At 42.1% G+C, this 14,646-nt stretch overlaps 1 protein-coding gene across 1 annotated transcript; it reads right to left on the minus strand.

The window, feature by feature from the left end:
* Nucleotides 1–3,755: 3,755 nt before the first annotated feature.
* Nucleotides 3,756–5,596, minus strand: LOC135192943 (5'-3' exoribonuclease 2-like; the record flags this gene model as incomplete). The annotated part of the gene is given in 4 exon segments (XM_064176331.1): nt 3,756–4,158; nt 4,160–4,503; nt 4,506–5,461; nt 5,464–5,596. Coding segments are annotated over 4 exon segments (1,836 nt in total), but the record flags the coding sequence as incomplete, so codon positions are not given.
* Between the last annotated feature and the right edge of the window lie 9,050 nt (nt 5,597–14,646).

Consider the following 14,646-nt stretch of genomic DNA (forward strand, 5'->3'; position numbering starts at 1 on the left):
TAATCTCTGTTGAGCCTTACCGATTTTTCCTGCTTCCACTTTTGTGTAAAATATGAAAAAGGCTCTTTCCTCTACTGCTTGGATTGATTCCAAACTTGGTATCCCCTAGGTTCTATCAGATACTGCAAATAAATTTTCAGGAGCCCCTAGCCTAAAAAAAACCCAAACAAACAAAAAACAAGACCACCATACTGAAGGAAATTTATTGAACAAACTTTCCTTGGACTTTCTGTTGTGCCCACTCAAAAACAGATGTTTTCAAAACTTTGGGACCAAAATTCCCAGAGCATCAGCTATTGCTGGCATGTACAAATAAAGGAGTAGAAGAAAGAAAGATGGAAGATTAATAAAAAGAATAAGGATATACAAAAAAAAAAAACAAACCTGCACAAGAATTGAGAAAGACAACCTTATGAGAATTTCTCCTAAAAAAATGTTTTCAATTTACTTTCTTCTTTAGTTTATGATTGCCAGAGTAGTATCCCTACTAATAGGTGTGTTACCTATTAAAGTCACACTATTTATTAAGAAGCTGATGAACCATACCTGGAGAGTCACACTTTGGTACATACTGGCTAAACTCAATAAAATGCAAGATGTGACCTTCTCTATTAATACTGTCTATTAATTAAGGATATCAAACTCACTACTCTGGACTTCAGAAGAGCAGACTTCAGCCTCTTCAGGGACCTCCTTTGTAGGGTGCCATGAGGAAAAACTCTGGAAGGAAGGGAGGCCCAGGAAAGATGGACAATGTTCAAGGATCACCTCTTCCTGGCTCAGGAGCAATATATCTCAATAAAGAGGGAGGCAGGTAAAAGTCCCAAGAGGGTGCATGGATGAATGGAGAGCTCCTGGACACACATAGGTGCAAGAAGAAAGCCTACAGAGAGTGGAAGCAAGGACAGGTAACCTGGAATGAATACAAAATAAATTGTTCATGCAAACAGGGCACGGTTTAGGAAAGCTAAAGGACAGCTAGAATTAAATCTGCCTACGGACATTAAGGGAGAAAAGAACTTCTTCAGGTGTATTTGTGAGAAAAAGAGAACTGGGGAGAATGTGGGACCCTTCCAGAAGGGAAATGGAGAGCTGGTGACAAAGGATATGGATAAGGCTGAGGTGCTCAATGACTTGGAATCATAGAATCATAGAATCAACCAACTCCATATTTGGCCCTGTTTTTCAGCCTGCTTTGTTTTGTGATAAACACAGGTCACGATCCTAGGCCTGTGCATCTTCCTTTGTTGGAGAAATAACTCAGGATTGGTTCTAGGGGTGGTTTTACCTGTTGCTATCAGTCAAAGATGCTCGTCAAAGTGCTTAAAACCCTAGCAGACTGCTTGTTTGCTGCTGCTGCTTTTCTTTTGTTCGCTGCCTGTTTGCCTTAGCTGCCTCTGTGTGCCACCACACTTTGCATTGCACATAAGTGGATAATTGCCTACGACTGGCAGCCCGACCCTGCTTGATCGAGCTCCAATATAGGTCAACCCAGCAACGACTTAGCATCGAGTTTTGCCACTGGGACTTGCCAGTGCCATTTTAGGGTGTATTAGGAGGAGTGTAGTTGGTAGGTTGAGGGAGTTTCTCCTTCCCCTCTACTCTCCTCTGGTGATGCCTCACCTGGAGTACTGTGTCCAGTTCTGGGCCCCCCAGCTCAAGAAGGACAGGGAACTGCTTGAGAGAGTCCAGTGCAGAGCCACGAAAATTATGAAGGAAGTTGAACCTCTTCCTTACGAGGAGAGACTGAGGGAGCTGGGGCTTTTTAGCTTGGAGAGGACACAAGGAAAGGGTGACCTCATTCATGTTTATAAATATGTAAGAGGTGAGTGCCAGGAGGATGGAGCCAGCCTCTTCTCAGTGATGCCCAGTGACAGGATGAGGGGCAATGGGTGGAAATTGAGGCATAAGAGGTTCCATGTGAACCTGAGGAAGAATTTTTTCACTCTGAGGGTGATGGAGCACTGGAACAGGCTGACCAGGGAGGTTGTGGAGTCTTCCTCTCTGGATATATTCAAGAACATTCTGGATACATTCCTGTGTGATCTGCTCTGGGTGCTCCTGCTCTGGCAGGGAGGCTGGACCAGATGACCTTTCGAGGTCTCTTCCAGTCCCTGACATTCTATGATTCTAAAAATATATGGGGTTCCAGTTACTGCCAGTGTGATTAAGGATAAATTTTGTTAGTAACTATAGTTAGACTCACCTAACTAAGGAAATTAATAATTCTTAAAATCCCTCAGAGTCTTTTAATTCACATTTCAGAGACAGTTACTGTGTGTAATTATAAGTTAATTAAATATTGATTATTACAAGAATCTCTTTGATTTAAAAGGTAAACCTATATGATAAACCTTGTTGCTTTCTTATTTAAAATTAAAGTGGTAGCAAATGTGCAATTACACTTTATTTTTATTGAGTAAAATTTGTCTCATTATTCAGCTTTAATTGGCATTAAACATTAAACAAGTTAGATATTATTGTTAAGCATTGGGAAAATTGTTCTGAATATCAAATATAGATAGCAATAATAATCATTCTGAACACCCAAAACATTTCTTTCAGGTTTGATGGTGATAGGATGTTTATCACCAACAGATTAATTCTATCATATTAATAACCTTAACCTATTTTAATTTCACAGGCCTGGCAGTTTGATTTATCTTCAATATTCCCACTGGATCTTGAAGTCAGAAGGGTTTTTTCCTAACAATCAATCAATAGTAGATTATTATGTAGCAAGTAGAAGTATTACTTTTCAGTGTTGTTAGTCAATTTCCAGACCCAAAAAATGCACTGGTAAATTTCCTATCACTCCTTCACCTCTTGAACAGGAGAAACACTTTTAAAGCTATAGATTAAGCTACAGGATATTTTTGACACACTCTGACTTTGTGAAGAGTCTATATATACCTAAAATGAAGGATAAAGAAAAATATCTGGTTTCCTTAATGCTCCACAAAGCAATGTTCCATGATTTTGATTGTGTTATATTTCTGTATCACTTCTTTTGCTGTCCAGATCCATTTGCCATCAATAAACTTCACTGGTAGTTTAAGGAGTAAAATCAGGAAATCAAGGCACGTAAATACAGAATCTTAAAATATTCCCACCTTTCTTAAGAAGCAAACACAAAGGAAACAAGAGGCAGACAAAATAGTTTCCCTAAGCTAGAAACAATCCTCATTATCAATACAGGCTGGGAGATGAGGTGACAGAAAGCAACTCTGTTAAATACAATTTGTGAGTTCTGGTGGACGAGAAGATGGACATGAGCAGACAGTGTGAATGCTGGGCTGCATCAAAAGAAATATGGTCAGCAGATCGAGCGAGGTGATTCTGCCACTTTCCTGTGGTAAGAACTCACCTGGACTACTGTGTCCAGCTCTGGTGCCCTCAACAAGAAAAGGACAAGAACCTGATGAAGTGAGTCCAGAGGAGGGCCATGAAAATGATCAAGGGGCTGGAACACTTCTCCTAAGAGGACAGGCCGAGTTGTTCAGCCTGGAGAAGAATCCAGGGAGACCTAACATCAGTGCTGCAGTATGTGAAGGGGACAACAAGAAGGGTGGAAAAAAGACTGTTTACAAAGGCCTGGAGTGATAGGACAAGGAGCATTAGTTTTAAATTGGAGAAGAGTGGGTTTAAGTTGGATGTTAGGAACAAATTCTTTATCGTGAGGGTAGCAGAACACTGCAACAAGTTGCTCAGGGAGGTAATTGAGGATCCATCCTTGAAGCTGTTAAAGGTCAGACTCAATGGGACTCTGGGCAGCCCAATCTAATGGAAGGATGTCCCTGCTCACTGCAGGGGGTTTGGACTAGATGACTTTTGGCAATCCCTTCTGACCCAAACCATGGGTTTGGGGATTGCATCATGCGGTTCCAGGCAAGAAGAGGAGTGGCCCCAGCAGTTCTTTGTGCAGTCTGTGGAAACAAGGGTGTAGGACCTCGCCATGCCTCCTGGGGTCTAAGATTTGACAGGAGTTTTGGAATCTGCTGCTGCCCACCCATAAGTGGCCTGGCGTGTGGGCTTCCAAGGGGCACTGTATTGGCATACATTCCTGGCATCCCTCTGTCCCTTGGCATCGTATGCCCTAAGGTTCTGAAGGCTGACTGGTCCAAATGGACTGGTTTTCTGTCTTGGTTAAAACCTTCACGGTCTGCTGTCGTAGTTGGTTTTCTCCCAGTCTCCTGGCTTCAGAACTGGAGTAGGTTTCTTTGCACCAGGTAACACCACAGCCTTGAAAACAAAGTCTTCATCGAGCTGTGGATCTTTGAAAGAGATACTGACTGAAGAATTTTGAGTTAGATCACGCAGCATTGGAACAGGAGACATCACCATCTGATCTGGAACAGCATTGTCATTCAGTGTAAGCTTTCTCTGAATTCTATGGCACAGCTCTGGGGGCATATCCACTGGCTCTGTATTTTTGGTCTTGTACTGTTCTACAATAAAGTCACAAAGAGGATGGTGTTTACCAAGAAAGAGAACTTCACCACCAAAAGGCTATTTCTTCTGCTTTCTTCAGGAGTAAGTTCAGGGTAGACTTCTTCCAGGGCAGCTCTAAGGCGCCGCTCATCAACAAATGGCAATAAGGCAACACCTTGCCAAGCATATTTCTTCCCATTTAAATCAATAGCAAAGTCTTCAGGGTAGAAGTCAATTATGCTTGATTCTGGATCAGTCATGAGTTTCCTCCATGTTGGTGGCAGAAAATTTCCACTTGCGGCTGGAAATACTCCCATAAGTTGTTCAAGAGGCTTAAACAGTTTGGAGCCCTTCTCAAAATCTAAAGGCATGTCTGCAATACCCTCAAAGTCAGAGGCAAACAGAGCATAGTGAAAAGGGTCATACCAGTTCCAGGAAGCACAGACCTGATAATAATATCTGAGAACCCAGCAAAGCCCTTCCACATAAGACTGCAGAACTTTGCAACGGAATTTCTCATCAGATGCATCAACATCAAATTTGGTTTTGTAGTAGCTCTGTTTCCAACCTGCTTCCCATAACCTGATATTATCGTCTGGCTCAGGTTCACTGTCACTGTCTTCAGCTTTCCACTTAATTCCTCCTGCTGGGGATGGGCTTCTGTCGGAAGGGAAGCTGGCATTTGGAGATGGAGTTGTAGGATTCTGTCTGTCATGCATCCTCATCTCAAAGGCAGCTTGTCTAGGGTTACTGATTGCCTGAGGGCTAGATCGATTTCCCAGAGCTTGAGGGGAAAATTGTCCACCAGGAATAAAAGAAGGATGATCTCTCTTCATTCTTCTTTTTTTCTCTTTTTGTCGTCTTTTAAAGTTATCATCATCATCTTTTCTCTTTTTGAAAATACCATCTTCAACTTCTCCAACAGCCAGCATGATCATCTGGATCCGCTGCAGGTTGACAAAACCACTTTCTGTCAGGTAGCCCCCAGATTTGTGCACCATGTTTTTATAGATGTTAACCAAGCGATCAATTCCCTGATCTCCAAAGATGGAAGGTGGGGAAGAAAGTCACTTCCCACAAAGGAGCACATGAAGACACAGTCGTCAACACTTCTTTCGAAGCCAAAAGTGAAAGGCAAGCTGGCCATGGTGAGTTCGCTTTCCAAATGAGGGCATTGAGTCAGTCATCAGCAAGTTTGCAGATGACACTAAGCTGGGGGCAGATGTGACTCGGTTGGGGGGCAGAAGGGCTCTGCAGTGGGACCTTGACTGCCTGGACAGATGGGCAGAGTCCAATGGGATGGTGTTCAATAGCTCCAAGTGCAGGGTGCTGCACTTTGGCCACAACAACCCCATGCAGAAATACAGGCTGGAGACAGAGTGGCTGGAGAGCAGCCAGACAGAGAGGGATCTGGGGGTACTGATTGATACTCGCCTGAGCATGAGCCAGCAGTGTGCCCAGGTGGCCAAGAGAGCCAATGGCATCCTGGCCTGCATCAGGAATGGTGTGGTCAGCAGGAGCAGGGAAGTCATTCTGCCCCTGTACTCTGCACTGGATAGACCTCACCTTGAGTACTGTATTCAGTTCTGGGCCCCCCAGTTTAGGAGGGACATTGAAATCCTTGAGCATGTCCAGAGAAGGGCAACGAGGCTGGTGAGAGGCCTTGAGCACAAGCCCTACGAGGAGAGGCTGAGGGAGCTGGGATTATTTAGCCTGGAGAAGAGGCTCAGGAGTGATCTTATTGCTGTCTACAACTACCTGAGGGGTGGTTGTGGCCAGGGGGAGGCTGCTCTCTTCTCTCAGGTGGCCAGCACCAGAACGAGAGGACACAGCCTCAAGCTATGTCAGGGGAAATTTAGGCTGGAGGTGAGGAGAAAGTTCTTCACTGAGAGAGTCATTGGACACTGGAATGGGCTGCCCAGGGAGGTGGTGGAGTAGCCATCCCTGGGGCTGTTCAAGGCAGGATTGGACGTGGCACTTGGTGCCATGGTCTAGCCTTGAGAATTGTGGTAAAAGGTTGGACTTGATGATCTATGGGGTCTCTTCCAACCTTGTTGATACTGTGATACTGTGATGATTCTATATAAGGGCATAGTTGTATTTGCTTATAAATCATGTGATTGAAAGCCCTATGAGAGCAGAGCTGGCTAGTCTTCCAAGGAATCTGAAGATAATTACTCTTACACATTACCAGTCATTTCTACTGTCAAAAGCATGGGAAACACAGCAAAGTCATTGAGAAGGCCATGAAGTGAGAGGAATGTTTGTTTCAGACTGTTATAGAAAGGGTTGGATACTTCTGAAAAACATCACTTCATGTTTTTGCAGGTTCAGAAATTACAAGTGTCAGATTCACTACAATATTACAATGTCTTTTTCATAATCAAGAATGGCCAAAGAAAATAATATGGGAAAGGTGTGAAGGAAAAGAGAATTTTCATCGTCTGGAGGAGTTTCAGATTTTTTTCTTCTTTTTCAGAGAAAAAAAGGTGAGGTCAGAGTTTATTTCATCCAGAATTACTTAGACCTAATTAGAGCTGATTGACAAGGCAGCACTTGTCTGATTTTGAAAAACTTCAGTATTTCTAATTAAGAACCTGAAGGGAATAGTTATTAGTAGGTAGGTAGGTTATATTATATGAGGAATGAAGAAAATATCGTCAAGTGTCCCTCATCAGAGAGTAAGCAGAAATGTCAAGGTGAAGCCCCACAAGCCCCCAGACCAGAATAGGAGTGGAATTTCTTTTGCATTGTCACCTGTGTGGCGCCAATGCATGAAGGTGAACAGACAGAGTGCCCAGATTAATTGTCCAGACTGGCTTGGTGGGAATAATGACTTCTACTCACATTTGAAAAACCAAAAACAAACCAACAAACAAAAAAAAAACCCAACAAAGCCAAAACAACAACAATAAAAGAAAAATAAAAAAAAAAAAAACAAAATCAACAAAAAAAAATCCAAAAAACCAAAATCAAGACACAAACACAAAACCAAAAAAAGGTGAAACAAAGAAGACTATAGACAAGCCTTCTTTATGGACCATTTCCTCTAGCAGTTGTCCCTAGGGCCAGCTCATGTTGCAACGTTTCAGTTTTGGCTGTGTAGAGGTCTGTTCTGCACCCTTCCGAACCAAAAATGGGGTCATTCCTGTAGATAAACTCCTGGACACCCTATCCTACTCCAGCAAGTCACAGTGCAGTTGTTGAAACCATTTTTCACCATGTTCTTGTTATTGATGCTGTTGCTGCCATCACTTGCTAAGACTGACAGAAAACAACAGGTAAACAAATGTAGCTCCTGCACATCACTTTCACATCCTGGGACAAACTAGCAGTCTGCAGGGTCCTTCTCTCCTCTTAGCAGTGTCTAACTGTGGGGAGGAAAAAAAAATATATGTATAAGTTAGAAAAGAGGAGCTGTCCTTGTCCATTCAAGCCTGTGAGCATACAGATGATGTCAGCTGTCCATATATTATCCCCTTGTACAGGTACATGTCATACATAGCTCATGCCTCTGCTAGAGCAAATGGTATGTAAACATACACAGAAGTGTATATATATAAATATATATATGTATATATATACACACACAAGAAGTAGACAGATGCTGGGTTTGTCCAAAAGAGCTTGTACCTTAGTTTGTGCAGGAGCAGACTATTATTTTTTTTCATGTTGGCACATTAAATATTGCTTTTCAAAACACATTAACCTCTGTAATCTTTTCCTTTATCCCTATGATATAAGCTACAAAATACTGTTTATCCTTAACATAGTATCAAATATTATAATCAAATTATATGAAATTTGATGGCCCTTCTTGCCACTTATGAATCATAAATATGTATTTCATCACAACATAAGTAGACTTTCTCCTAAAAAAAAAGCCAAATCAAAAAACCAAAACAGTCAAAACTCTAATTCATCCCTCAGATGAAGAGCAGTTAAAATTAATGATAGAGCAAATATGAACTTTGTAAGATTTTTTAGAATCATCAATGTTGCCCTGAAAAGCTTACATCAGAAGATGGAGAAGCACTTACTTTACTAGTTCATATTTACAGCTGAAAGAGGAATTACCTACACATACTCATCCAGAAAAGTATTACTAATCTTCAAAGCTATGAGCAAAAAAGTGATGAGGTGATGGGGGAATGGGGATGGCAGGGAATGGTACTGCACAATGAAAACAAATAGCACATACTGATGCAGATGGAATTTTAATAACTGAGGAAATTAATAGATGTGTCCTTGTCTTTTATAGACTGGCCCCACTGGAGTTCTCTGCAGGTTGCATCACCAAGCAAAAATCACACAGCTGATTGTTCCCAGCTTTCCCATTTTCCAGTCTCTGAAATTCAAGGATCTTGTGTTTGAATATACAACAGCAAAGCAGAAACTGCATTGCCAGGCAAGACAACCAGTTAACCAGCTGGGACTCTGTTGATTTCAAGACTCTACCAGTTTTTCAATATTGTAATCAATGTCTTTGATGTTACAAATTCTTGTCTCCTCCAAGATGTGTAAAAGACTTGCTAATACATGCACCATGAGCACCCACAAATAAGACATTTGCTGTACAGAGGACATTTATAGAATTAATCCCACAGATATTCTTTCCTTTCTACTGGTGATATCTGCTGGTGTTGAATGGACAGCACTCTCTACTGTCCTGCATGACACTGAATTCTGCTTTCATTGTGATTGCGAGACTACTGTTCAGCCTTCATTTAGTAAGTCCACACATAAGACTACAACACCTATAGTTATATGATGCATAATTTAGTAATCTCTGAGTATACTCTTGAGAGATGTGGGTTTTTTTTTTTATTCTGGGGGAGTTTATATGTTTGTTTTTTTAATACACACTTTTTGTTATGCAGCCTATCATTGTGCTTTCCTTTCTCCAGATAAAATTCTGAAAGAAGTAGTAAATTCAATAAGCAAAATGCTCATACCGATGACTGAGTGGAGAGAATCCTGGACAAACTAACAGTACAAGACTTAATGCAGAGTGGTGCTGAATGTCTTCAGACAGGATCAATAATACCCACCAAATCCTATACAACTTGGAGCACATAGATTTGGCATCATTTCAAGCTCAGAATCTTAACTACTGCAACTTGAACATACTCAAGTTTTTCAGTACCCAGGCTAAACAGGCCAGACTCTTTAATGACTTGACTTTTAGAGTCAAAAGAGAACTGGAAGCCACAGGCTGGCTGTGAGACCTTTGTGCTGTTTGAGTTTGTTCTCAGAGAGATGAAGTACTTATCACTTTTAAGGATTAGATTCTGTCATAAGAAGTAGCTATTGGCTATTGGAAACATGATATTGCTATACCAAAACTTTCACTGGGATGAAAAATGAGGCAGGTGGCAAAAATTATAACTTCAGGAAAACTTGAAGTCTAAGAGTATCAGAAAAGGAAAGAATTCGCCTTAAGACACAGACATGCTTTTGTAAATAAAACTCAATAACTATTCTATATACATCCATGGCTTTGTAAAGACATGTTTGGGAATATGTAAAAAACATTATTCTGAGTGAGATGGTTTGGAAGTAACATAGCCCACATACACTTAAGAAAATCACCCAGACTAGACTCAGCCAGCTGGAAGTTAAGGAATGAAGCTATACTTACATCTTAGCACAATTTACAAGCATATATATACACAAATATATACAGTTATATACGAGTTAAAAGTAACACAGAAACACAATACCCCTCCCAGAACAATGAGATTGCCAACAAGGCTCCTGACTCAAACCTCCTCCCCCCTCCCTCTTTCCCTCTCTTCAGAAATAACCAGACCAACTCACATACATCTCATGCGATAAACCTGGAATGATCTGAGGTGAAATGTCAAGAAGATGACAAGGAGGTTAGAGTTAAAAATGGTTAGGTCAGATTAAAGACCTACGGCACAGGCAACCAGAGAGACCAGATCACCAGAAAAAAAGAAGCAGAACTGAGAGCTTACTGAGAAATGTGTGAGAAATGAGAGTCTTGTCTATGTTTCGACTAGTTGCATTTCTCAGCAGAAGAATGAATGACTTAGTATTGTTATTTTTATTTATTTCTTCTCACAACTAAGAATTGAATTTCTCTCAGTAAGACACTCCAATTAGCCTCAAACCAGCACACTGAGAAATGAATCTACCTAGTTTCTGGAAAATGTGGCAACTTTGTGGAAAACTAAAACTAAATTGCTTGTTGCAATTCTACTCTTCCTGTATAAAATACAGCAATCCAGGAGATGGTATAGAGGAGAAAGAATATTTTGAAGAAAATAAGGAAAACATGTAAAGATAAAAAAAAAAAAAAAGAAAATTCAGCAGTTTTCAGTGCCAAATTTGGAAGATAAGTGTGCATAATTCAAGGAGGGGAAAGCAAACAAAATATATATATTATAACCTGTAGCAATAGTGGACACACACTCACATCTAGAGTAAGTGAAAAAAACCCACATTCTTATTTCAAATTTTAAAGTGCACAATAGTGCAAAATTACTCAGTGTCACTTAGAATAAAGTTTAAATATTGGTTAATTTGCTAGCACAACTTTGCTGTCCATCCAGAAGTTGGTTTTATTTTCAGCTGGCATAATATCTGAGACTGACAATTCTTGAAATATAATTTGCAGACATACCACTATGTAAAATGCCTGGAAGATGATCTGTTGCATGCCATTAAGTTTAAATGCATTAGACTGAGTGCGTCTCCATGGTAGTTATTAATAGAATAACACAGCCAAGAAAAACTTCTGTTCTGAAGATTTTTTTCTCCTGGAAACTCAGTTTTAAGCAGCTAGCATCTATTGATGCTGCCTGCTCTGTTGCTAGGCTCAATTATTTTTTTTAATTCAGCACCATGCTTTTTTTGTGGCCTGCGCATGTCACTTGGAAGAAGTATGTCTTGAATATTACCCAACTATCATGGACCTTTTTGCCTTGTAGTTCTCTCTCCCATGCTATTTCTCCTAGGAATTGCTTGAAGGGGCCAAAGTTGTCCCTGCTGAAATCCAGAGCTGTGATCCTGTGAGGTATTCTGTTCCTACCACTCAAGATCCTGAACTCCACCATCTCATGATTGCTGCAGCCAAGGCTGCCCTCAACGTTCACCACTTCAAACAGACCCCCCCTTGTTGGTGAGTATCAGGTCTAGCAGCACTCCTCTCCTAGTTGGCTCCTCCCCCATCTGCATCATGAAGTTATCCTTGATGCACTGGAGGAAGCTCCTGGACTGTGGCTGACTAGCTGAGTAGGCCTTCCAGCAAATGTCTGGGTAATTAAAATCCCCCATGAGAGCCAGGGCCTGTGATTGAGAGGCAGCTGCCATCTGTCTGTAGAAAGCCTCATCAATTTCCTCATCCTGACCAGATGGTGTCGTGGAGGGCCTGTAGGCCCAAAAGGAGGCTCGTTTATGCCTATGCATACCTGAACATGTTTTTCTGCCAGGACCCCAGTAGTAAACAGGTTGTGTAACACACACACCCAACTCATGTATCCCTGGGGCAGGCCCATGTGATCCCCATATTTGGGAGAGTCTAGGCAAACAGCTTCTGCCTATTATGGTAAGGTTTGTCTTACTTGCATCCTGATTGGTCACTCTGGTGGCCAAAGGGCACATTAATCTAGTCCATAAAGAGGGATGCACAGGTGCACCACTTGCTCAGCTCTCTGACCCTGCCTGCAGCACAGCGTAGCCTTCTCTGACTCACCTGCAAGGCCCAGACACAGAGTCTGGCCCTCACTTGCCAGACTTCATGCTTTGATTCAGTTCGCAGCTAATCTGACTGCATACCTTAGAAACAGAGCTCATTCAAGCCTGAACACACATACATATATAAGGAGCCAATAGCCTCCTAAAGCCAGCTGTGCATATCTGCAAGCTATATTACTATCAGGACCTGATCCTCATCTTGCTTTATCTATAGAGCTCAGACTCCCAGCTTATTGCCTGGTGAAAGCTATTGCAGCTAAGAGAACTAGGAAGCAGACTTGTGGACTGTCTGCACCCACACACACATACGGCCTGAACCCGTGTGAATAGAATCATGCCAGAGCCAGCACGGATATTCTTCTCCTGTTCCTAGAATCCTGCCAGCTGATAATCTCTGGACGCAGTATCCAGAAGAAGACAGCAGCATCGAGGCAGAGATCATCCCACACCAGGAGAACAAAAGGTTAGAAAGCCTGTTTACCCAAAAGACTGGGAAGATTTATCATTTCCCCTCAAGCCGGGAAGATTCCAGCATCCAAGGATCCACGGGCAAGGAGCCCCTGAAGTCCGGACATTGGGCACAGGCTGTGACACAACCCCAGAGGGTGATTAATAATTAATAGCAAGACTAATGAATAAAGCTTAAATTCCTCTGTAATATAAGTCACCTCTGTCTTAGAGCAGAAAGAGTTTCAGCCCCTCTGTTGGGCTGATAGCATAAGCTCCTAAGTGGCACTAAGCCAGAAGGGAAACCTCTCTCTCTGTTTATAGCTTGAATGTTTCGCTAGTTATTGACCAAATCCCTGTATATATTCTGTCCTAATTGTTTTCATAACCTTGCACAGAACTAAATATTAATAAACAGTGTTTGTGGGTGGCAAGAGTTCATAAATATTAATTTTAATAAATTATATTTTTAAATAAAATTTATATCGCCTCAAATTAATTTCTCACCTCTGCCAAATAGGCGTAGGTATAGAGAACCCCCTCTGCAACAGGTGGCCTGTAATAAACACCCACAACTGTATCAGCTTTGCTAGCCTGCCCTTTGATTCATGCTCACAAACTCTCTACTTGCTCCTCATCCTCCTCTAGACAAACATCACTTCATTCTAGTTGCCTCTTCACATAGAGAGCAACTCCACCACCTTGCTTTGTTGACCTGTCTTTCCTAAAGAGGACACAGCCATCCACAATCACGTTCCAGTTGTGTGAGCTATCCCACCAGGTCTCTGTAATTGCCAGCAGATCATAACCCTCTGAGTGCACTTGGTTTTCTAACTCTTTCTGTTTATTCCCCATGCTACATGCATTGGTGTCCAGGCACTTCAGGGATCAAGCTGAACATGCTGATTTTACCCTGACAGAGTGGGAGACTCTATATGAGACTCTGACTGTTTTGCTGTGTTCCTGTTGTATTGCTGGGCAATGGGCTGAAGGCCCTTGCTAGCCCTACTTCCAGCCAGACATGTTGTGCCATCTCTCAGCTTGTCACAAGAAAGCTTGATTACACTCTTGTTCTCCGCTCTTGAGTGCCTGCTTTCATCCCTACAGCCCCTCAAACCTAATTTAAAGCCCTCTCAACAAGCCCTGACAAAGTAAGGGCTAGGATCCTTTTGTCCTTTATAGATAGGTGGGGCTCATCTGTGTCTGGCGGGCTTGGTGCAGTGAGAGTTGCCCTATCATCTTAGAACCCAAAATTCTCTGGTGGCATCACACCTTGGACCATTTATTGATAACATAGATCCCCCTGTTCCTTGCAGTATTCATCCCTCCCACTGGAGGAGCTGAGCAGAATACCATCTGTGCACCTGCCCCATCAATTAATCGATCCAGAGTCTTGAATTCCTTTTTAATTACCTTAGTACTATTCTTGTCAACCTCATCACTACCATCCTGGATAATCAGCTGTGGGTAATAATCAGTATCCTGAATTACCTTAGGTAGTGTCCTCCTGATGTCCCTCACCTGGGCTCAAGGGAGGCAGCAAACCTCCCTTTGGGATGGGTCCAGTTGACACACAGGACCCTCTGTTCCCCTTAGAAGGGAATCACCTACTACTACTACTATCCTCCTTTTCGTTTCAGTACCAGAGGTTGTGATTTTCCAGATGGACAGATTGTGATTAGGAGACTCCGCACATGGACTGTTTCAGTCTTACTGCTCTTCTGGATCCAGGGCCTCATACAGGTTCTGAAGGGACACCTGGAATGGTGGTGGAGTATGGGAGAAAATGTCATTACCTCTGCAAGAAGACACCTGTCTCCATTCCCGCTCATCTAACACATCCTTTCTTTCTACCTGTTGACAGGAAGCATGAAGTACCTCTGGCTCCTGTTGAGCTTCTCTAATTGATGGGTTGGTGTAACGCTGCCCATCTACTTCCCCTTCACTTCCCTGAGTGTTCCACAGTCTATCTACCTGCTCCTTAAGCTCTGCCTCCATACAAAGCAGATCATTAATCTGCTCACACGGCCTGCAAATGTTCATAGA

The sequence above is a fragment of the Pogoniulus pusillus genome, chromosome Z (assembly GCF_015220805.1).
Source record: "Pogoniulus pusillus isolate bPogPus1 chromosome Z, bPogPus1.pri, whole genome shotgun sequence".
NCBI lineage: Eukaryota > Metazoa > Chordata > Aves > Piciformes > Lybiidae > Pogoniulus > Pogoniulus pusillus.